Raw genomic sequence first — 24,476 nt, forward strand, 5'->3', positions numbered from 1 at the left:
GATAGTAAATGTATTTATCCTACCCTCAGACAAGATATAGCATAAAATCGGCCTGCCTAATAAACTTCGCTTTATCTAGCCTAGTCTGTGTCAAGATATCGCTTTTGCGGGAATTTTTGAAATCACATATTTTATCAAATTTTGCATTGAAACCGTCACCATTGTATTGAAAATGCTTGAACTTAGAAAATAAGTGGTCAAATTATAGGTTTTTATCCAGAAACAAAAATGTTATTGCTATTTTTCATTTTTACAGCACTTCAGTCGGAAATTTTGAAAACACCTTTTTTCCGAATTTTTCATAGAAACCGTTATCATTGTTTTGGAAATGTTCTAACTAAGAAAATAAGTGGTAATATCAAAGGTTTTTATCCAGAAACAAAAAAGTTATTGCAATTTTTCAATTTTATCCACAAATAAAATTGCACTTGCAAACGACGTATATGACGTCAAGTCTGCACGCTGTTGCTCTTTTCAACGACTTTTCTCTATTTTCTGAACAGGTAGGATAAATAGAATATTAGATTACTGTCTGAAAAATTTAAATTTATTAGGCTCGTCTACGAAAAAATATACGGCTCGGCACAGCCTCGCCTAATATTTTTTCCTCAACTCGCCAAATAAGTTTAAATTTATCAGACTGTAACCTAATATTCTCTATATATGTACTCGTCCAGTGAGGTGATAAGAGGCAATAGTTTTTAAACTCTTCTGACCTCGTTTACCTATAATACTACAAGATTTGTCTCCCTTCTGTCATATTAAATCTAACTTGTGCAAAATGTAGATATTTTTTTCTGATAATAAATGTGCGCGTCATTTTGTTAAAAAAAGACAATTCTATTAACTACATGCACTTTTTGAAATTGCGCAAAAGTACGCCTTTTAGAAAGTGTTGTATTAGGTGAAAAATCTTCAGAGATATATTTTTTCTAAATGACCGTTTAGCATATCAAGCATTATGTTTAAAATAAAAACTGGCTATACATCATATATGACCGAACCGTATAAGTGATTATAACATGTCCCCTTATATAAATCGCCTTCGGACGCTAGGTAAATAGTTTTAACTACTGACCTGCCAGTAATTCAATGAATTGTACTGATGTATTTATTAAATGGCCGAATTAACAACATAGTTTCATGAGAAAAAAGATGTTTATCTAAGCCGTGATTAAAAAGATCTCTGACGAAAACCATATTTTTTTCAAACTCTAGACCATCAGTATTATAATATATTGACGATAAACTTTGAATTTAATTCAACTCTTTACAATTCAAATATGAAATAGCCTTGGCATTGAAATATTTTGTTAATTGTCTATCTAAACATACACACATTCCACTTATTTATGAGCTTTATCAGTGGCTAATTCACTTCTTAAACGTAGAAGTAAAATCTATCACAAAAGTATACCTCTCGAGATAACTGCTTAGAAACGCTGGAATGGAAAGGTGTAATAGCAATCTGTATAAAATGATAACCCATTTAGGCAAAGTAAATACTTAAATACTTACACTCGCCTGAATTTGTATTTAAAAAAGTGCAGCAAAGATTTCTTTAAAGTAATTTCAAACAACAAAATAAAGAATAATACATATTATGGGAAAGGACGGCAAGGAGACTCCTTTTTGTCAAAGCAACAAGTGCTCGTGCGTTGTTTTTCTGCTGATTGTAGGGGGAGTGGCTGCTGTGGTATGTGTTACGCTGTTGGTCAAAGATCTAAGGAGCATATACGACCATGATGGTGGTGGCGAGTCGGAAGCACCATGGTGGAAGAAAACAATAATCTACCAGATTTATCCGAGGTCGTTTCAGGACAGCGATGGCGACGGCGTTGGTGACTTACAAGGTAACGTTTCTACAGATATTGCAAACTAGAATTGATTGAAAAGATTTTTTAAGTTAGAAATAACTAATGTATGTAGAGATTTAGTTGCAAATTTGTTTAAAACTTTCACACAGTAGAGCATTGTTTCATCGGAAACATATTTTTTTCATAGGATCTGGCGACCTGCCTAACATAGTTAATCTTTGACAATGAAAAAATAATCTGTAGGAAAGAAAAATATTGTAAAAGTATCGTAAAAGTATTTAAGAAAATAACATTTGACTAAAATAGTTTAATTCTTATGTATTAGAAATCATTCCTTGTAAAAATGTGACCAGCAGTGCAGATGTACTATGCATTTTAAAGGTTTTGGCTAAGTAACGGATTTGTTTTAAACTTTAACATCTGATCATTTACACTCATTTATGTTCAGTTAGCGCTTAATACAAGTAAGGTTTTCACTGGAGATATTTTAATAATTGGTTTTCCTATTGCAGTTGCCCAACCAAGATCGAGTTATTTTATCATAAGTATAAATGTGATAAACATACTTTACCTAAGAAAATGTATAACTTACCGATATATTGTATTATATTCGTAAAATAATTGCATTAATAATTACATATATAGATTGAATTCATTAGAAATGCAAGTTTGAAAAATTATTATTACCTCCCTTTGCCTATCTTGGTACCAAGATAGAATGGAAAAAAATGAAATTCAGAAGCTACATGCATTTCAAAACCCACCTTTGATTCAGATTGTTAAATATTTGGTATATCTATCCAATGCGAATGTAAAACTCGGAATTATATGGAAATAAAAAGAAATACCAAGCATTTTAAATATTTTCATATTAAAGGGCAGTAATTACAAATTTTTATGAAAATCAATAAAGTATACATTTCTAACAGGGACTCTAACTCTAAGTAATGGGTATTTTTGTTTCTTAAATAAATCTCTAACAGAATATACAAAAAGTAAAAAATGTCACTAAATTTTGCTTAAATGTGATTGACCACCTTTAACTTAGCACTTTTTTATGGCCGGTGTAATGAAGTATTTCGACCCCCATAGAATAATGACCCCCCGGTCATTATTCTATAGAAAAAGTGACCCACCGGTCATAGTATTATGACCTCCAGATCATAGTACTATGACTCCCCCACGTGAAGTAAACTGAACCTCACGAAGAATATTGACTCCCATAAAAAAACGACCCCCGGCCATTTGGTCAAATTTAGTGATAACTCATGTATCTAAGGCCTAATTGCTGCATTTTATGCCCCCACTCGGGGGTGGGGAGCATTTAGATTTGCCCTTGTCCGTCCGTCCGTCCGTCCTTCCGTTTGACCATTAGCCCCAGAAACCATCACTTGACACAGAAATCAGAGCATTCCGCAACGGGAATAGGGATTCTATTTCTAGACGCTGTATCTTGGTGTATACATTTTTTTTTCAGGAAAATAACAATTCACAATACGTTCACAAAACACAATAGTGTCAATAATCCCTGCAAACTTCGGTATGAAGTAATTCTTCAGAAGAAAACTGCACAAGAAACTGCTAGCATAGAACTTAGTATTAATAGAAGTTGCAATACTTAGCAGTGGCAGTAAAGTACGGTAGCGGCAACAATAGAAAGTAGTAGTAGTAGTAGTAGTAGTAGTGGCAGTGGTAGTGGCAGTTGCAGTAGCAGCAGCAGCAGCAGCAGAGGAATAAGTGACAGCAACAACAGCAGCAGGAGAAGAAGAGGTAGATGTACAAGACGTATTAGTGGAAGCAGGTATAGTAGTATCAGTAGTAGCAGTTGTAGTAGTAGTAGTAGAAGTAGTAGTAGTAGTAGAAGAAGAAGAAGAAGTACATGTAGTAATAGCAATAGAAGTAGCGGCACCAGTAGTAGTAGTACAATCAAAATGTTAACTATTGACAATGGAGGGTATTAGATCTAGTAAAATTGTCCGTTAGGTTTGGTGGGGATCACTTTTTAATAGATATTATCGTCGAAAGTCTTTTTAGGAGCCGGTGTTTTACACGGAAAGAGTAACTTTTTTAAATAGAATAATGTCCGGGAATCGATATTGTATTAGAGTTCGAGTGTAGTAATTTCGGCAGTGAGTATTTTACATGGAAGGTGTCACTTTTTCTATAGAATAATAACCGGGGTCGTTATTCTATGAGATTCGAAGGGAGTCATCTTTAGGGAGTCAGTATTTTACTTGGAGGGGTCAGTTTTTCAATAGAATAATGGCCGGTGGTCGTTATTCTATAGAGTTTTCAAAGGGAGTCAGTTTTTTATAAGGGGAGTCAATATTTTACAGGAAAGGAGTCACATTTTCTATAGAATAATGACCGGGGATCGTTATTCTATGGGGGTCGAAATACTTCATTACACCGGCATATATTGAAAGGCTTCTTGTCTTTTAAAAAAAAAAGCAGTAACGTAAGAATTTAGTTTTATGGTTATCACGTTGTGAATTTAAAATTCAATTATAACTGAAATCGCAAACAAATGTTTGTTTAATTTAAACTTCTTGTCTAAGTAATATATCAAATACATAACGTTGTAAGTAAGCTTAAACGTTTTATTCAATCCTGTTTGTAATTTATATGTATTGCTATTATGAATTTGCTATGGTGGCTTATTTCTGCCATTTCGTTCAAATCTGCCACCACGCTTAAACGACAAATTAAAGCACAGGTAAGACGAATACCATATTTTTGTCTTATTGTCGCGCTAGTTTGACGTTTTGGCGTGTACGCGCTCTTTTAACGCTCTTTTAACGCGCCAGAACGAAATGGCAGGAATCAGCCACTGTAATTTGCAAATTTGAAGTGAATACTAACATTGTAAAACGTTGCAGTCTATTTGGTTTATAGGAATAATTTCTCGGCTATGGTATTTCAATTACCTGAATGTTGGGGCTATTTGGCTTAGCCCGTTCTTTACGTCACCAATGAAGGACTTCGGTTATGACGTCAGCAACTACACAGAAGTTGATCCTTTGTTTGGAGATATGGATGACTTCGACAATCTTATAAAAGAGGCGAAAAGTAAAGGTAAATGAAAACAAAATCTAACGAGACATGTTGAAAAACGTAAAGACAAGGATATATGTATACAGAATCTAGAAAACAGTGAAAATATAATAGTCTTGCCTATCAACAAGCGATCAAAAAATGAGGTTAAATATTGCCGAATAGGCCTTAATGTATTTTGTTTATGTAAGATAAAATGTCAAAACTTTAGAACATTTTATTGCTGTCTAGGTTACCTAGCTATTAGGATGATTCAGGGTGGCGATATTAGCATGTCAAATCATGTTTTTCACTCAGCTTCGAAGATAGTATACTTCAACGTGCACCAGGAAGTCCGATCAACTTCACCCAGACCATTTGTTGAAATGAATCGCATAAAGTAGAAACCGGGTGAAACTGTTACACACACAATACCAACAGCCATCAGTTCTTTAACTTGACTGTGTTTTTTTTTGGCAATAGGTTTATACAGGGTGTGTGGTAATATGTGATGCCAATTTGTGTGTTTATATTATATATTACGTACATGTATAAATACTTTTACATATCCCATGTATTCAGACATGGATAATTTAAAATAATAATTAAAGTTTCTTTAATGTATAACATGTAAATATTTATTTTGGAATTATTTTTCAAGATTATTAACAAAAAGTAAGATGTTATGGTAACGAATATGCTCAAACTGACGTACTTTTAAATTACACACGACCTCTGCTCTCAAAAAGGACGAGCATGTTTCTGTCGTAAAGGTCCATATTTCCCGTTTTAGTTCAGCTGATTTAAAGCTTAATATATCCTGTTTTAAGCGGAGTCCGTGACCGAGTGGTTAAGGTCTCTGACTTCAAATTACTTGCCTCACAACTGGGTTAGAATCCCGCTTGGGGCGTTGAATTCTTCGTGTGAGGAAGCCATCCAATTGGCTAACGGAACGTCGGTGGTACTACCCAGGTTCCCGTCCGGCGGCATCTGCGGTCTTCCTCTACCACTAAAAGCTTGAAATTCGCCATATAAGTGTGTCTGTGTGACGTTAAACTCAACAAAAAATATTTTTTGTTTTATAAAAGTTTTTCAATCAACTATTACAACAAACGCATGTCGAAGGTTGAACAGAAAACTTTCGTAACGTGTCCTGTAAATTAATTGAGTTACGACAGTTCAACCTTGGATATTAGTAGACGCTTTATATTCAAATATCCCCATAAAAGGAATTATGGGGAAGTGATAACAGATGTTTGTACGTCGTAATAGTGAAATGGGACGTCATTGTAGAGCATATTCTGTTAAACCACAATTTGCATTGTTGCTATCAAAAGTTCATATTTAATCTCTTGTCTGAAGCAGTCACCATACAATATCCATGTTAATTAATACGCGTTATATATTCAGGAATCAAAGTAATCATAGATTTCGTACCAAACCATACTAGTAATGAAAGTAGCTGGTTCGATTTGAGCCGTCATGCAGCAGACGAAAGCGACCCCTACTGGAATTTCTATATTTGGAACGAGGGAACAACGAATCCAGATGGGTCAAGATCACCGCCAGATAACTGGGCAAGTGTAGTATTAGTATGAATGATATGAAAACTATTAGGCCATGATAAGATATGGATTTTCTGTAGTCGCGAAAGGACCGTTAGTTGACTGAGCACTCACGTTACATACACATCTAACATCCTATTTGCATATATTTATAATTAATGTTAAAGTATGTGACAAACCATACAAAAGTTTAATACATTGATTAACCCTTACCATGCTGGACACAATTTATTCTGCCTTTGCAACCAGTGAAGATCATGATCAACCTGATCATTCGTGCAGTCTGATCACGATCTGCACTGATCACCATTCAGTCAGTATATTTTTGGTATGCACCCCTTTTAACAATTAATGGTACTGTCCAAATTAAAAGATGGACAAATTCATTATAGAAATTTAGCAGGGTAAGGGTTAGTTTGTGTTAGTCTATGAGTTATGCTTTCTTATAAGTGTTCTCTCTCCATTTATTTACTGTTTATATCCGACTATTGGTAACGCCCATGTTATGATACCTCAAGATGAATACAACATACTAGTTGAAAGAATTCAAGACATTCATCAAAAACTCATAAAAGGATGATAGTAAACATGATTTATTTTATATTCTTGTTGCGAAAAACGTGCTTTGTGATCTAATGATAAAACACCAGACAATCTTAGAAGAAAAAAGAGATACATAGCCCAACAAATAGAACTGAGAAAATGTATCGACCCGCATATACAACGTCAGTTGTGTATTATTGTGTTCACACCGTACGCTGAATCTTTTCCTTAAATCAGTTTTAACTTGTTTACATGTTTGGCTATCTTTATTACAGAAAAGTGTATTTGAAGGTTCTGCGTGGGAGTGGGATGATGTTAGAAAAGCATATTATTATCACGCATTCCTTTCGTCACAACCTGACCTTAACTACCGAAATGAACATGTTCTGGAGAAGATAGACGTACGTCATAATGAGCCGCACCATGAGAAAACCAACATAGTGCATTTGCGACCAGAATGGATTCAGACCAGCCTGCATCCGCAGCCTGGTCAGGATCAATGCTGTTCGCTTTCAAAGCCTATTGCAATTAGAGAAACCGTTAGCAAACAGCATGGATCCTGCGCATCCGCAGTCTGGTCAGGATCAATGCTGTTCGCTTTCAAAGCCTATTGCAATTAGAAAACCCGTTAGCGAACAGCATGGATCCTGCGCATCCGCAGTCTGGTCAGGATCAATGCTGTTCGCTTTCAAAGCCTATTGCAATTAGAGAACCCGTTAGCGAAAAGCATGGATCCTGCGCATCCGCAGTCTGGTCAGGACCAATGCTGTTCGCTTTCAAAGCCTATTGCAATTAGAGAGATCGTTAGCGAACAGCATGGATCCTGCGCATCCGCAGTCTGGTCAGGACCAATGCTGTTCGCTTTCAAAGCCTATTGCAATTAGAGAAACCGTTAGCAAACAGCATGGATCCTGCGCATCCGCAGTCTGGTAAGGATCAATGCTTTTCGCTTTCAAAGCCTATTGCAATTAGAGAGATCGTTAGCGAACAGCATGGATCCTGCGCATCCGCAGTCTGGTCAGGATCAATGCTGTTCGCTTTCAAAGCCTATTGCAATTAGAGAAACCGTTAGCGAACAGCATGGATCCTGTGCATCCGCAGTCTGGTCAGGATCAATGCTGTTCGCTTTCAAAGCCTATTGCAATTAGAGAACCCGTTAGCGAAAAGCATGGATCCTGCGCATGCGCAGTCTGATCAGGACCAAAGCTGTTCGCTTTCAAAGCCTATTGCAATCAGAGAGATCGTTAGCGAACAGCGTACGTCATAATGAGCCGCACCATGAGAAAACCAACATAGTGCATTTGCGACCAGCATGGATTCAGACCAGCCTGCGTCCGCAGCCTGGTCAGGATCAATGCTGTTCGCTTTCAAAGCCTATTGCAATTAGAGAAACCGTTAGCAAACAGCATGGATCCTGCGCATCCGCAGTCTGGTCAGGATCAATGCTGTTCGCTTTCAAAGCCTATTGCAATTAGAGAAACCGTTAGCGAACAGCATGGATCCTGCGCATCCGCAGTCTTGTCAGGATCAATGCTGTTCGCTTTCAAAGCCTATTGCAATTAGAGAACCCGTTAGCGAAAAGCATGGATCCTGCGCATCCGCAGTCTGGTCAGGACCAATGCTGTTCGCTTTCAAAGCCTATTGCAATTAGAGAGATCGTTAGCGAACAGCATGGATCCTGCGCATCCGCAGTCTGGTCAGGACCAATGCTGTTCGCTTTCAAAGCCTATTGCAATTAGAGAGATCGTTAGCGAACAGCATGGATCCTGCGCATCCGCAGTCTGGTCAGGATCAATGCTGTTCGCTTTCAAAGCCTATTGCAATTAGAGAACCCGTTAGCGAACAGCATGGATCCTGCGCATCCGCAGTCTAGTCAGGACCAATGCTGTTCGCTTTCAAAGCCTATTGCAATTAGAGAAACCGTTAGCGAACAGCATGGACCCTGCGCATCCGCAGTCTGGTCAGGATCAATGCTGTTCGCTTTCAAAGCCTATTGCAATTAGAGAACCCGTTAGCGAAAATCATGGATCCTGCGCATCCGCAGTCTGGTCAGGACCAATGCTGTTCGCTTTCAAAGCCTATTGCAATTAGAGAGATCATTTAAAACTTAGCGAACAGCATGGATCCAGCGCATCCGCAGTCTGGTCAGGACCAATGCTGTTCGCTTTCAAATCCTATTGCAATTAGAGAAACCGTTAGCGAACAGCATGGTTCCTGCGCATCCGCAGTCTGGTCAGGATCAATGCTGTTCGCTTTCAAAGCCTATTGCAATAAGAGAGATCGTTAGCGAACAGCATGGATCCTGCATATGCGCAGGCTGTGCTGGATCCATGCTGGTCACAAATGCACTATGCTGGTTTTCTCATGGTGTGACTTTTTATATAGTTTCTTCTTGTAATAGGTTATTGTTATGAATTTTACTTAGTATAAAAATAAATATATGTATTCATATATGTATGTTTTATCAAATTTCTCACTAAGGTCAGTTAAGTACAATGATAGATGCTTTTATAAAATAATGGTCGCGAGAACACCAGAGATATTGCACCAGAAAACGATAGTAAAAGAGTTAATTAAAGATATACATGTAGTATCAACAGTAACAGTAATAAACGGATGTTTTGTGAATTCTACATAACAATGTCATTACTTTACAGTCAAACATGATCTTCAACTTAGTTTATTTGTTTTTCAGGAAGTGATTCGATTTTGGATGGACAAGGGTGTCGATGGACTGCGAATAGATGCTATTCCACACTTGTTTGAAATCGCAAATCAGTCAATAGACGAGCCAGCAGGAGCTGTAAGCTACCATGAATCTGTCTACTGCATTTAGCCTCTTTTGCATTTATCTTGACATGTATATAGTTCAGAAGTGTTGTTTGTGTGTGTATGCGTGTGTGTGTGTGCGCGCGTGTGTGTGTGTGTGTGCATGCGTGCGTGCGTGCGTGTGTGTTTGTGTGTGTGGTCGGGTTTAACGTCTTTTCTACAATTTTTCAGTCATATAAACGAGAAGTAGTATTTAACGTGGCTATGTTTAGTCTGCTCTGGTGTATTTGCAGTTATCTTTATTAAAATGCTGAAAGTTTTCTGTAACATGATTTCAAATAATTATTTTAGAGTTTCTTTAAGTTAAACAATGGATTAATTTTGAATGTCTCATTACAATAATAAAAGTATTATATTATGAATTATAAGAAAATTGTCATAGGGTTTTAACCTTTAGCCTGCTGCCAGCAAATGATATTGCCTTTGCAACCAGTGCAGACCAAGATCCGCCTGGACGGACTGTTCGCTGTTCAGTCAGTAAATTTGCAGAGAACACCCCTTTGAATAAAAAGTGGAACTGCCCAAATTGAATGATAGACCAGTTTATTTTAGAAATATAGCCGGGTAAAGGTTTATGACAGTTTGTGCTAAAATAAATATATGTGATAAAAGATAATAAGATATAAGAGATATTCTTTGGTGGCTGAAAATACAAACAAGGGAATGGGACGGATATCATAATTTTTATTCGTCTTTTGTTAATTATTTTGACAAAAATGCCCCATCGCATATTTTCAAATTGGTTGCGTGTAATACTGGTAATTGCATAAATGACAGGTTTAAAAAGTGGTCATTTCGATTATTTACTATTAGCATTGAAGTATATGTGTTCTTTTTTCAGTCTAATGGATTTGACGAAAATTTGCACAAGTACATCAAAAATCAGCCGGAAATATTTAAAGTAGTTAAACGCTGGAGAGCCATTCTTGACACCTACGAAGCTGCTGATGGAACAAGCAGGTAAATGTCAGTGCATCTTTGGACAATGTTGATAATGTAGATAAAATTGACTGACATAGTAGATAAAATTGCCTGATATAGTGGATAAAACTGACTGACATAGTGGATAAAATTGCCTTTACAATGTGGATGATATTGACGGACAATTTAAATAATATTCACTGACAAAGTAGATAATATAAACTGACAATATGGATAATACTGACTGACAGTGTTGATAATATTGAATAACAATGTGGAAAATATTGACTGACAATGTGGATAATATCGACTGACAACGCTCATACGAATGTCTGACTACGATAACTGCCAGTCTTGTCAGAAAATACTTTTTGTAGCTGATAGTATATGACAATAAGAGCATATGTTACTTAATAGCAAACACATTTTTCTTTAACATTGCTAGACTCTTCGTTTAGATCCTTCAGTTTGCTCACTTAACTTGTACCTGTGTAAAATAGAGGGTAAAATATTTCGTCTGTAAGATCTTTGAATGAATTCTTCTTGTAACATGCCTACTTCCCTAGTTATTATGAAGTTGTAAAGTTGTTAAAACCCATTATAAAACAACAGAATACAAAGCTCATGTAAAATAAGACAGTGAAACTAGAATCCATGTACACTAAAAGCAAACAAATTATTATTATTTTTATTATTATTATTATATTATACCAGATTTACATACCACATACTCAAAACAATGTCCTTCGCAAAAGAACGGTACAGTATTGCTTAACATACCCGTCCACAAGACAAATTTTGATAAAAATGTTGCTTGGTTGCAACACCACCAACACACAAGATAATAGACAGGACCTATAAAAACTCTTGACGAGCATTTACATATCTTGTGTGTAAAGTTTTGAATCGAAGCAGACTATTGTATTATACTATTTAACCTTTAACCTGCTGGTGGCAAGTGATTCTGCCTTTGCGACCAGTACACACCAAAATCAGCCTGCACGTCCATCCGTGCAGGCTTATAGTGGTCTACACTGTTCTCTATTCAGTCAGGAAATTTTCATTGATACCCCTTCGAATAATAAATGGTATTGCCAAAACTGAATGATGAACCAACTTAGCAGGGTGAAGGTTAAATAAAGAATGCGGAACATACATTTAAAACTTAAACTAATAATAATAATAACTTCATTTAAAGAGGATAACATATTTGGCTATAACCAGTCTAACATATGGTCCTCTAAAATAGTAATGTAAAAAATCACCCTAACATAGATAGTGAAGTAAAAAAACATGAATCAAAATAATGTATTATGAACAAATTAATTCTTAGAAGCATAAGCACTATGTAGTACGTACAATGAACATAGATTAAGATAAGATAAAAGTGTGTACAAGTGGTGAACGAATAAATGTAATTTGTATTCCGCGGACCAAAACCATAACAACTCTTGTGTGAGAAAAGTACGGGAAAGCGTTGGATTACATTTAAAGAAATAATAATATTGTCATAATTCCACATATGTAATAACAGACTTGAAACAAAAACAGTTCTTTATTTAGTTTAAATACTATTCGATTTTCAGATTTCTGTTGGCTGAGACTGTAGGAATACCACACGAAGCTAGGATGAACTACTATAAAGCCGGTTCCGTGCCTTTTTTCTTTAATCTTATACCTGCAAAAGAAAAATGCGGCGCAACAGCGACATGTTTCCTAGAAATTATAAGAGATGGTATGAATCTTACCGAAGGACAGTGGCCAAACTTTGTTGTAAGCTTTCTGTTATTTTCTTATTCGAGTTTTAGCTTAATTTCATTGTTTCATCAGTCGACGTGTTTTGTCTCTGTTACTGCTATTATGATACGTTCATTACAAAGGGTTTGTAAAATTACACGCATCTACGGCGCGGATGAAAATACCGGCCAAAAAAGTATTAAGTATTGCGATGTTATTGTAAAATAGTTCTGTACATGCTGGATACACATATGAGCCGCGCCATGAGAAAACCAACATAGTGGCTTTGCGACCAGCATGGATCCAGACCAGCCTGCGCATCCGCGCAGTCTGGTCAGGATCCATGCTGTTCGCTTTCAAAGCCTACTGCAATTAGTGAATCTGTTAGCGAACTGCATGGATCCTGACCAGACTGCGCGGATCGCGCAGGCTGGTCTGGATCCATGCTGGTCGCAAAACCACTATGTTGGTTTTCTCATGGCGCCGTCCTTTCACAAAGACAAATACTCTGTTTTTTCCATAATACCCCGCCTTGGAGAATTATCAATGTTGATGACATTGTAATCAATATTTAATGATTTAACGGTGCACTTCAATACATTTTATTTACGCAGTTATTGCAAATAATGCTAAAAGCATTTAAGTTTCATGTGATATGAAAAACATCGGAATGGTGTAAAACAATTCAACAAGTTTAATGGCATTATTTTCCATGAAACAGAATATTATCAGTTTCAATGCGGTATAAATTATAAATATCACAGGAATAAATTTCAACATTTCATATTGATATATCGTATTTGTGTAAATGACATGGAGTACAACTTACAGACGACTCTGTGCTAATGGGAGGGTAAATCCTAAACCGGGAGGTACAAAATAATGTAAACAACGTGTGTTAAATTTACAAGTCAGAATTTAAAAAAAAATTCAATACAAAAAATTCTGGTAATAATATTACTACAGTGAGAGATCATTGACCCTGGGTCTGATACAAATACTGTTGAGGTTTCCTTTTGAAAGCACCTAACCTAGACTCCGCCTCTTGTTCATTTCGGACCTTCACACAATCTGAAAGTATGGCAAAAGTGTTGCGGTGTATATGACGTAACATGGAAACTCGCTGCATTTTTTTTTCACAAAATGATCTGTATTTGCCACCACTACTACTAAAATATAAGAAAAAGTCCGTTTTTGAAAAGGATAACGATTAGCCATACTAAATGAATTGTTAAGTTTTGATCATAAATACGTGATACTTCTGCAGTTTGGCGGAAACTTTAGTATACAATAAACGAAACATTTGCAAATGTATCATACGGGTGGTATTTCTTGACTATGAATTTAACCCTTATCATAATGGACACGATTGAGTCTGCCTTTGCGACTAGTGTAAATCATGATCATTTAGGTAAGGACCCCTTTTAACATTTAATGGTACTGTCCAAATTGAAGGATGGACAAGCTCATTATAGAAATTTAGCATGGTAAGGGTTAAAACTGTGTCGCCTTCAGTTTTTGACGATAAGTTCAAATTCTATTATATTGAAGAACTAAGATTTGTCTAAAACGTATTTGGAAATACATTTTTAATAAAGATTGGCAATCATGACAACAAGCGAATAGCCGATAGAATGGGTGACGTCAATGTTGATGCAATGAATATGATGCTCCTAACTTTGCCAGGAACGCCTACGACATACTATGGGGAGGAGCTAGGCATGCGCGGTGGTGACTATACTGGAATGACGCCAAAAGACCCATATGCTATTACTTCAAATAATGCAGTAAGATTTTGATGAAACCCTATGCCGATTGTTAACATTTAACTTAATTAAAGCTACTCGCCCACTAGTGGGTGCATTTTCAACATTTTATCCGAGTTTAACAAAAAATGAATATAATAATGACACTGATAAATGATACAGTAAGTGAAATAAGCGTTAGACACTGGTAAAAAGGCAAGGCGAATATAATGTTTCTACAATTTTTAAAAGTGTTTCAGTGGTTTTCCCACTTCTGCACAATAGTTTTGGTAATTTATTGGGATATCTTACAATCCTTACAAAATCATGTGTCAATAAGTTTGTACAACTTCCACAGGGCCCACATTTTACGGACTTTGGAGAGAAAAAAAATCACCTGAAATTTGTGGGCGAGTCGCTTTGAATAATTGATACATTTATTACAAAAGTAATAGCGATATCACACCATATGGTATGTATACGCTCATGAAAAGTCGATTTTATAAAACCATAATGAGTAGGTGGTGTTATTCCTTATTATAGTTCATTAAAAGTAAACTTTATTCATATTTCATAATTTTTTATATTGTAGGAAAATTCTCGCGATTCTGAGAGAAACCCCATGCAATGGAATGATACTCTTAATGCTGGTTTCAGTAACAGTACAACTGGGACATGGCTTCCGATTCAACCAAATACTGATTACATGCATATAAATGTTGAGGTAATGTAACGTAAACATCACCTATTGCAAGATATAATTTCTTGTCCTGTGTATGTAAAATGCAGCCATTTCTAATTGTTTTCACTTGGATTTTACTCAGCATTTCGTTGCCATAACGGCTCAACTGCCTTAAAAAATGCATTACAGTAATTAAAAAAATAAACTTAAATCACCTTAAAACAGAAACGTAATTGCATAAACGCGTTCAATACTAATAAATTATACAAAAATTTATGTAAAATCTATTCTTCTTTACAGATGTCATATTTTGTGCAACACGATCCTTGAAAGTTTTGTCCAAATCATTTTTTTTTTCAGGTAGAAAGAAATTTGGATAATTCAAGTCTGAATTTGTACAGAAAACTTGCTGAATTAAGACAAAAGGAGGCATTTCAGAATGCAAATATAGGTAAATTTATAAAAATGAATGCTTACATAGTTATAGTATCAGAGTAATAACAGACAAATAAAAGAAAGTTTGGAAAGCTAGTGCATTTTTAGAAATGAAGATTTAAGAATATTTTAAGGAAGAACTTAAGCGAATGATGGTCCCAAATACAGATGACTGTTTAAAGGATTGCAAACATTTTAAAACAAACGCTATTTCAATGTAGTTAAGAAGGAAAAACGTGTCGAAAATGAAATTTATATGGGAAACAAATATGAGCCGTGCCATGAGAAAACCAATATAGTGGCTTTGCGACCAGCATGGATCCAGACCAGCCTGCGCATCCGCGCAGTCTGGTCAGGATCCATGCTGTTCGCTAATGGTTTCTCTAATTGCTATAGGCTTTGAAAGCGATCAGTATGGCTCCTGACCAGACTGCGCGGATGCGCAGGCTGGTCTCGATCCATGCTGGTCGCAAACCCACTATGTTGGTTTTCTCATGGCACGGCTCAATTATATATATAACAAGTTAAATTACATACATGCTCGTAGATACAGGGCACATAATTGTACTGAGGATTATACTGAATTATATTAATTAAGTTATGTCTGAAACTGTATCATTTTGGCTTTGTGTAGGTTGATAAAATATCCCAAATTAAGACAACTGATCATTCCATTATCAGATATTGTGATACCTGGACAAATATGAGCGAGTTATCGGTTCTCCTAGTTCCCAATATAATTTATATTTACGACCTATAAAATCATTGGATAATATTATTTACCTTGGTACAACAAATACATTGTTGTTTTTTTTCCAAATGGTGTTCGCTCCAGAGGTTGCACGGTACACGTGCTTAGCCAATGTGCACTTGTTACCATTTACACATGCACGTGTTTCCATGTAGACTGCTGTATAGACGGCTACGTTCTTTGAATGTAACTTTTCTTGTTTTGGCTTTTGTCCTTGTTTTTTGCCTGTCGTGTTTTTTTATCCATTACGTTTCTAGGTTGAGATAAGATTTTTTACACAGTCCAATGATTTAGGGACATTTTAGGGCTAAAAATGACGTTTGTTGTGCAAGATAAACTGGTTTACAGTCACCAGTGGTGTTTTTGCCGCTGATCTTTCCAAGGCGGTGCCCAAATGCTTTCTTTTATTTGTTTATTTTGTCTTTGTGTAGAGACAGGTCCTAAACTTTTCAACGAAAGAAATACATTAAATAAAGTCTAGAAAAAAATGATTTCTAAGTCCTTTAAATAACCAGAAATAATTTTACAAATATGAATTTATGATTATAGTAGTTTTGTTAATATCAGTAACAGAAGTTTTTTTTTTACTTTTTTACTTATAAGCAGAGATATCTTTAGTTTATTTCCATTGCAATTACACAATTAAGTGGAAAATGAAAACGGTTCAAAGCACAGTATCATACGTTTGTGTACAACAAAAACATTTAGAATTGATTCATAAGTGTTTGATTTACCCTTTAAGACCTGCTTCATACGGTATTTTTCAGCTTACTTTTAGTAAAAAACTAACTTTTAACAAGCCGATAATAAAATGAAATACCAGTAAGTATAGTGCAGATAATTCAGTTTTGTTTGTATCAAACTGTTACAATAGAAGCACTTCTGTGATACAAAACAAGTACGATTTGTAAAGGTGCAGTTATATCGATCTCTATTTCCTATGCCTACTTTGTGGTTCAACCTTTTTACTATCTTTGTATTTCAGTGTACATGTCAATCATTTCCATGTCATACGTACACTGTTGTAGGATTTGGTTCTTAGGAGGCTGCTTTCAGAAAGTGTGACTTTTCTAGATGAATCGTTGCCCTTGTTCTGATAGTTTTTAACAATATGCTTTTTGTTTACGGTTTCAGAATTTCCCGAAAGTGTGTCCGATGTGTTGGTGTACGTCAGAGGAGTTGAAGGAGATCGCTATGCTGTTGCACTGAACTTTGGTGAAGCAAAGCATGGAATAGATATAACGAAACTTGGATATACAAAGGGAACTTTAGTATTGTCGACAAAATCAGAAAAAGATAAGACAATAGATTTATCTAACATTCAGCTAGATAAAGGAGAAGGTTTTATTGTTCATTTGGACGAATGATTGAACAACTATGCATTTTTGACGTCTACATGTAGCACGAAAGGCATTAGTGTTTTATACATTATGTGTATGTTCTAAGAATTAGTACCAGAGAGTGTAAGGGTCATGCATGTACTTTATCACCTCTCCTAGTGAATTTTCATTTTGGACATAGCACGTATTGATTGGTTTGTTGGTTAATAATCAAAACTTTTGCCCGAGGTCTGATGAACCTTGGACAAAGGATAAATGTTTGATGATACCCCTGCACGGAGGTTGCAGATATGGTATGGTTGACACACACATATGGCAAGCTGTATTCATTGAAATAGACCATGGACATACAATGTATTTTATAATTTAAGGTAGCAGACCCTTAAAGGCAATCGATTACGTCATTTTCGTTCGATTACATCATTTCCATATGTGGTTTCGGCATTCTCCAGTTGTTATGAATTTTGACCGAAGGATGCCGAAAAAGTATACGAAGACTACGGTATCGGACGGAAATTGTCGAGTGGCATTATTGGTCTACCATCGTAACGTTGATTTTGTATATGCAAACACAGAAATGGGTCTAGAAATTTCCGCCATCTTATTTAAAAGAATTTGGTTCGTATAATATGGACTTTGGTCTATAAATATAAAACAAATCACAATGAAAAACTACTTCAGGGGAGATAATTAAACACATGACATGTATAAGTTTGTAGCGTAGACTTAGAAGTCTGTATTACTAAGTATGAAAATATATTTGTGACGTAATCGTTGTCATAATTGTTTTGTTTTTGTTCATGACATTTACCACGTTTATTACAAAATTTTATACTTATGATATATTCTGTAGTGTTATTGTAACCTTAGATAATTATGAGACAAGTCAACGGTCACATTTAACATTCAGCACCTAACACGAAATGTGTACTCGTGCACAATGACTGTAAACACAAACACACGAATTGAATGAGAATGGAATAGTAAATAACACCGACGAATGTAACAAAGATACATAAACATACACGAAGAAGGAACACAACAATGAACCGCATTGAAACGGTCTTTTAAAAAAACACCTGTTATACACGCTTAAGTTAGTGTAGTGATATTCGGCAATTTCCGTGACATCGGCAATTTCCGTGATATTCGGCAATTTCCGTGTGATCGGCAATTTCCGTGAGATTAAGTATTTTCCATATGCGATTTCGGCATCCTTCGATCATAACAGAAAATTCCTTTTTCATTACGACCGGAGAATGCCGAAGTTGGTGATGGAGAACACGTGATCGAACGGAAAAGGTCGATCGTCTATTCGGGTCCATCACCTTAATCAAAATTTCCAGATAGGAAGCTATTTGCAAATTGCACTCAGTAAATCTTCTTTTATGTCACCATTGAGATGTTTAGTCAATTAAAAATAATGTTTTCATTTTGATCAATGGTTTGATTGATATCTCATCAGTGCATATTTGATAAATTCTTTCACCACATATCAGTCAAAATGTTCATATCTGTTTAATAAATTTGAGAAATACTTAAAAATAATAACACTTAATATCGCGAAGAATGACATTAAAATTCACAAGCTGCCTGGCATGTGACTTTTTTAAAAATTATTCTTTCGCACATGTGAAATCAATACCAGTCTGTATAATTATATATTAAAATTTAATAATGCAGAATTTTACTTCATAAGTTTGATGATATGTGGTTTTAAACTTGCATTTTGTCTGTTTCGTTAATAATATTATGTAATTACCTTGTATGTTGCTGTTACGTCCCTTCACCCTCTTTCTTATGCCCCTCCTTTTTATTCCTTAACCTTTTTCCTCTCCTGTTTGAGCCATCCCCAGTCTTATATCTTTCATAATAATGGTTATTATGAAGTACTTGTAGACTGGTATTTAAACAATCTCAATCGCAAGTGTCGATTATGTCACCTTAACAGCCTTGGTGATGAAATGCACTACTTATTAGAATGCCCCTTCCTCTCTAATAAGAGATCAAAGCTTAAACCAAAAAGACTTTACCAAAGGCAGAATATTATCAAGTTAAAAGATTTATTATCAAGTACCAGGGGGTCTAATTTGACAAACCTTTCTTACTTTGTTAAAGATCTGATTGGATATTTAAGAAGGTAGTGACAAATTTAGTTAACTTACTGCTTCTTAAAGAGGCACCACAAAATAATGCTTTGCATGAGGAAAATGAGAAATAACGACTATCTAGTTTCAAATTGACAGTGACATATATAAGGCCAAGACAATGTGTTAAATGTCTTAACATGTTATTGAATTAATATAGTAATATGTACATAAATCAGTGTAATTAGTTAAAATTTCAATCACATTTTGTTTCTACAGTGTAAGATAGTTATTCCTCTATATTGTTAAAACTATGCTGAAAAGATATTGACTGAATAAGTTTGCAGATGAAGTTTTGAAAACAAATTTATTCAGGAAGGGCCTAAATGCATATGGTCCACCTGAAAACCTGAAGTATAGCTGTATATTACCTGTATTATAAGAATGATTTTCATGAAGTTTTTGTGGGTGAAAAAAGTAGGTCACTAGGTCGTGGTGGGTCTTTAAATCCATATCCATTATCCGTAGTAAACATGCGTATCACACTTTTATGAATGAAATAATTCTGTAAGTAACAGTAATTTGTAGCCAATCAAATCGCGCGACTGTAACTCATTCATATAAGTAGATCGTCTAATACAAAGAAATTCTCGTGCGAAAGTACTTTTGTAGTCTTAACGTACCTCTCACAAATACAAACACTACTTGCGGTCAGCAAGACTTCGTTTTATTTTTGGAGGAGTTGCTACTAAATACATTTTTATATAAATGTTTAAATTCATGTTTACAGGTGACACATATAAAATTAACAAATAAAATATCAAATAAAAAACACCAATCATGTACTGTAAAGGCATTTTCTGTTTGAATATAACTATATGCCGTACACGTATAATTCTACAACAGAATGATTTACAAAGCACAAACTGTCTTAGAGAATACCTGTGTCAACTACGTTTTTCAAGATCATTTACATTACATATTGAAGTATTTACAACTCTTTGCCCTTTAGCCTGCTGGCAGCAAGTGATTTGGCTTTGCGACCATTGAAGACCAAGATCAGACTGCACATCCGTGCAGTCTGATCATGGTCTGCACTGTTCGCTATTCAGTCAGTAAATTTTCAGTGAAAACCCCTTTGAATAATAAATGGTATCGCCCAAATTGAATGATGGACCAGTCCATTATTATAGAAATATAGCAGAGTGAAGGTTAACTTTCTATTATGTATTTTACCTCGTACAAAAATATTATCCGTCATTGATAAGGCACCAAGACGCTCAGGAAAACCCCCACTTTTTTAAAGGAGGAAATCTTTACCCGTTGCAAGTGTCAAGCTGGACTCAGGATAATGTTTTCCGGGATTTTTAAATTCGAGGCATTTCCCGTACTTATTACTCCCCAGCTTTAACTTAACATACTTTCAAGAACTACTAGATTTGTTCGAACATGTTTGTGTGAACAATACAATAAATTATTTCTAAAATTCATGTGACAAGCATTACCGGAACGTTTACAACAAATGTTCAAGTATATGAACATTTGGTTTAAAAACGGCCATGTTGATAATGCAAAAATAATTGTAACAGTCAATCTGTTAAGATATATAATAAACTAGAACACTGTTTTCAAATTTGAAAATAGCTGACGTGTTGTATCGACGAAGTCAAGCCTAGAACTGAAAACGCCTACGTTATCTCATATATTTATCCCGCCAAATTACCAGGTGACTTTCACGCACAAAGGACTCGGTGCATTTGTACACATACGATCTGCTCTATACTACGTAACGCGCCGAACTTTCAAGTCTAAACGTACCTCTCATAAATAACAAACACTACTTGCGGTGAGCAAGACTTCGATAGAACCAAATGCAAAGGTTAGAGCAATAAATTCACCCGTGAAGACTATTTAGATACGGGTCCATCTGCTCTCGATTGTAATATATGAGAAGCAATTCTGTTTACAACAAAGTCTTCATTATCGATAGCAACTCCAGCCTCGTCGAAATTCTTTTTCAGATTTTGCCTCAGATCAATACCTGCAGCAAATGAAAACCGATTTATGCATTTCGTATACAAATCATACAAAGTGTAAATGACACACTCAGGACTCTGAAATCACACCGCAAAGCTAACATTCTGAAAGTAAAAGGGTCTCTGCTGAAAACACCATTGTTCCCTCTACCGGTGCAACTGCTCCCGAAACAGGTAAATACAAATGTATCTTTCACAAATGATTTAAATTTTCCATATTCTCCCACCAGTAATGGCCAATAAAGGGGCCAATTCCATTCAGGAAAAACTACTGTACCAAAAGTTTTATCTTCTTCAAGCATTTTTATAGCTTTTGCAATAACATTCGGTGATGGAACTACACAGTTGCATTCATTTGACCAACACTGCCCAAAGCAATTAACGACTTCGATACCTGGGACCCACCATTATGAATTAAATCAGGAACATTTATTGTTATAGTTTGAAGAAAATCGGTCAATAGTGTGTAGAACCCATAATGTATCTATTAGTAATTTACTGTATATGCAATCATTTATGTACCAGTCGTCTACATAATTTGCCAACCGAGGTCAGCATTCTTGTGTTGTTGCGCCAGAAACTCATCTTGTCTAAAGCCCTATCGTTGACCTCTACCTAACAATGCCATTTTGTTTCTTTATTGCCGTTTCAAGACGCCCTATACACTCTACAGAGATAAACGATGTGTTCGATATGAAATCTAACCTATGTCCCAACCATCCGGCCGTTTTGAATGGAATCCAATCACACTTATCCTTTGCTTTTAATAAGCCTAGATCGCTTAGACTGTCTTGTACAAAGCTTGCGTAAGGTCGACGTGACCTCCGATACCGTCGTCAAGGAACATGACGACTCTATGACCTAATGACCTCCAATACTTAACAAAACATCTAAGGGTTTTTGTGAAGATATGCCCTGCTGTTGATATTCCAAAAGGGAGTGAACTTAAGTCATAGTATTTAACATTTCCATCAGAAGACCATGCGAAACCCATGTATGTTCTGTTATTTTGACTTATATCTATAATTATGATGGTAAGCACTTTTCAAATCAAACGTGAAAACAAAACTAGAATTTTTGAACAGCTGCTCAGCTACACGAATATCTTCACATACATTTGATTTTGAATATATATAACGATGGAATGATGTGCCTACAATCTAGTACAAGTCTAGGTTTACTTGTCTTAACGTATGTTACTGTTAACGGGTTAATTACCCAGGGTTTTTCATTGACCTCTGAAATAACACCTTTACTCAATAGAGACTCGATTTCTCTCTGCACAAAAGCAGGATTGTCCCTAGCGGATCTATTGTTTCTCAAATAAGCTTGTTTAGGTCTGTTCTTTAGCGGAAGCCATTATCTATCAATCGTTATTTATTATTTCTCAATGGAAGATTTCAACCGACCTACAGGAGAAAACACTGTTTCGGCTTTATCGAGCACGACAGTCTGCTCTTCTGCCTGAGTCGTACTGTCAGCTTTCACAATCGAGTTTTGACAAACACATTTATTCATAACATTACTTACGCTTTTATTTCCGGGCGAGTCTATTATTGTATTACATGTATCATCTTCAAAGCTTCAAAGCAATTTAAAGAAACGAAAGAAAAACTTATCGTATTAATTGGATGCTTGTTTTGAGGACATTCGACCATCCAATGACCCGAATTCCCGCAGATGAAGCAAACTCCCGGGCGTCGCTGCCCACTGGAAGATGCGTTCTGAGCATCCCTGGTGCCGCCTGTGACTCACTTGCCATAGTTGGCCTTCTATACAAGTATGGTGAAGACCTAGACTATGGTTCCTTGTAGAATTGAAACAGAACCAGACAGATGCGAAGTTTCCTGACTAAAGTTTGTCTAGTATCAGTAAAATTAATCAAGCAGCGAAATATGAAATAATTTATTTCACTAATATTTTCAGGTATTTTATATAAAGCAGTGAATACGCGAATACTCATGTATTATTTACTTGAAATATGCCCGGTATAGAAGCTCTATTTGTAATGTAAATGATACAGCTTTATAGCTTTGTCCGACAAAAAAACCTGACATGTGATTTAAATGAAACAGTTTCGATAGCATACGTTAGTTATGATATCACCACCGGTAACGATGTTGTTTTTTTTTTTGTTAGACCAACAAGGCTAAATAAAACGAATTATTCATTTTTCCACATTTTATCGTCTCAATTATCAAAAAAAAATATAGTGCATTTTCCAAATTAGGAAAATAATGCAAATTTAAGCTGTAAATAGATACTTCCAATTAAAAATAGAAATAAATTGTATGAAATTTTGTACGCAGAATGATATGGCAGTATTTAAGAATATCTCATAGGGGTGTTGTAATGTGCGGAACTTGAAGAGACAAAAATAATGATGATTTAGGTTAAATGAAATGTAATAGTAGCTTTTGAACAACAACAACAACAAAAAAAACAACAGGGGAAGACTGGTGTACAGATTTGGATCAGCAAAGAAGAACCATTTGACAAGATATTATTAGTTACACTGCTTGTTGGTGACAGGATACGGGATATACGCTGTCGAGGAAATCCATATCAGGCGAGAGCGAAGCTCTGAGCCTGATATGGATTTTCGAGACAGCGTATATCCCGTATCCTGTCACCAACAAGCAGTTCGCTCTCGCCTGATATGGATTTTCGAGACAGCGTATATCCCGTATCCTGTCACCAACAAGCAGTGTAACGATTTTATCTTGCCGACTACCCTTTTCTTACATGCTATAATCAACACATTTTGTAAATTAACAAAGCTACTTACAGTGCAGACTGGAATCCTACAAATCATTTGTTGGGTCATCACTAGTTGATTTACGCCAGCCATAAAATGCACAATGACCTGTGTTTTGGTTAAATCACAAAACACAAAAGCTCATTTACCCAGGTTATGAACTGGTTTAGATTAGAAACACTAAAAAACATCTTGTT

At 35.7% G+C, this 24,476-nt stretch overlaps 1 protein-coding gene across 1 annotated transcript; it reads left to right on the forward strand.

Annotated features, from left to right (window-relative positions):
- Positions 1-1,446: 1,446 nt before the first annotated feature.
- On the forward strand, positions 1,447-20,495 carry LOC123558612 (maltase A2-like). Its single transcript, XM_053544212.1, has 11 exons — positions 1,447-1,853; positions 4,713-4,892; positions 6,261-6,427; positions 7,234-7,359; positions 9,654-9,761; positions 10,629-10,747; positions 12,295-12,481; positions 14,044-14,232; positions 14,783-14,914; positions 15,233-15,323; positions 17,193-20,495. The coding sequence occupies exons 1-11, from the start codon at positions 1,604-1,606 to the stop codon at positions 17,423-17,425; spliced, it is 1,782 nt and encodes a 593-aa protein (XP_053400187.1). The 5' UTR covers positions 1,447-1,603; the 3' UTR covers positions 17,426-20,495.
- The last annotated feature ends 3,981 nt before the right edge of the window (positions 20,496-24,476 follow it).

The sequence above is a fragment of the Mercenaria mercenaria genome, chromosome 5 (genome assembly GCF_021730395.1).
Source record: "Mercenaria mercenaria strain notata chromosome 5, MADL_Memer_1, whole genome shotgun sequence".
Taxonomy (NCBI): domain Eukaryota; kingdom Metazoa; phylum Mollusca; class Bivalvia; order Venerida; family Veneridae; genus Mercenaria; species Mercenaria mercenaria.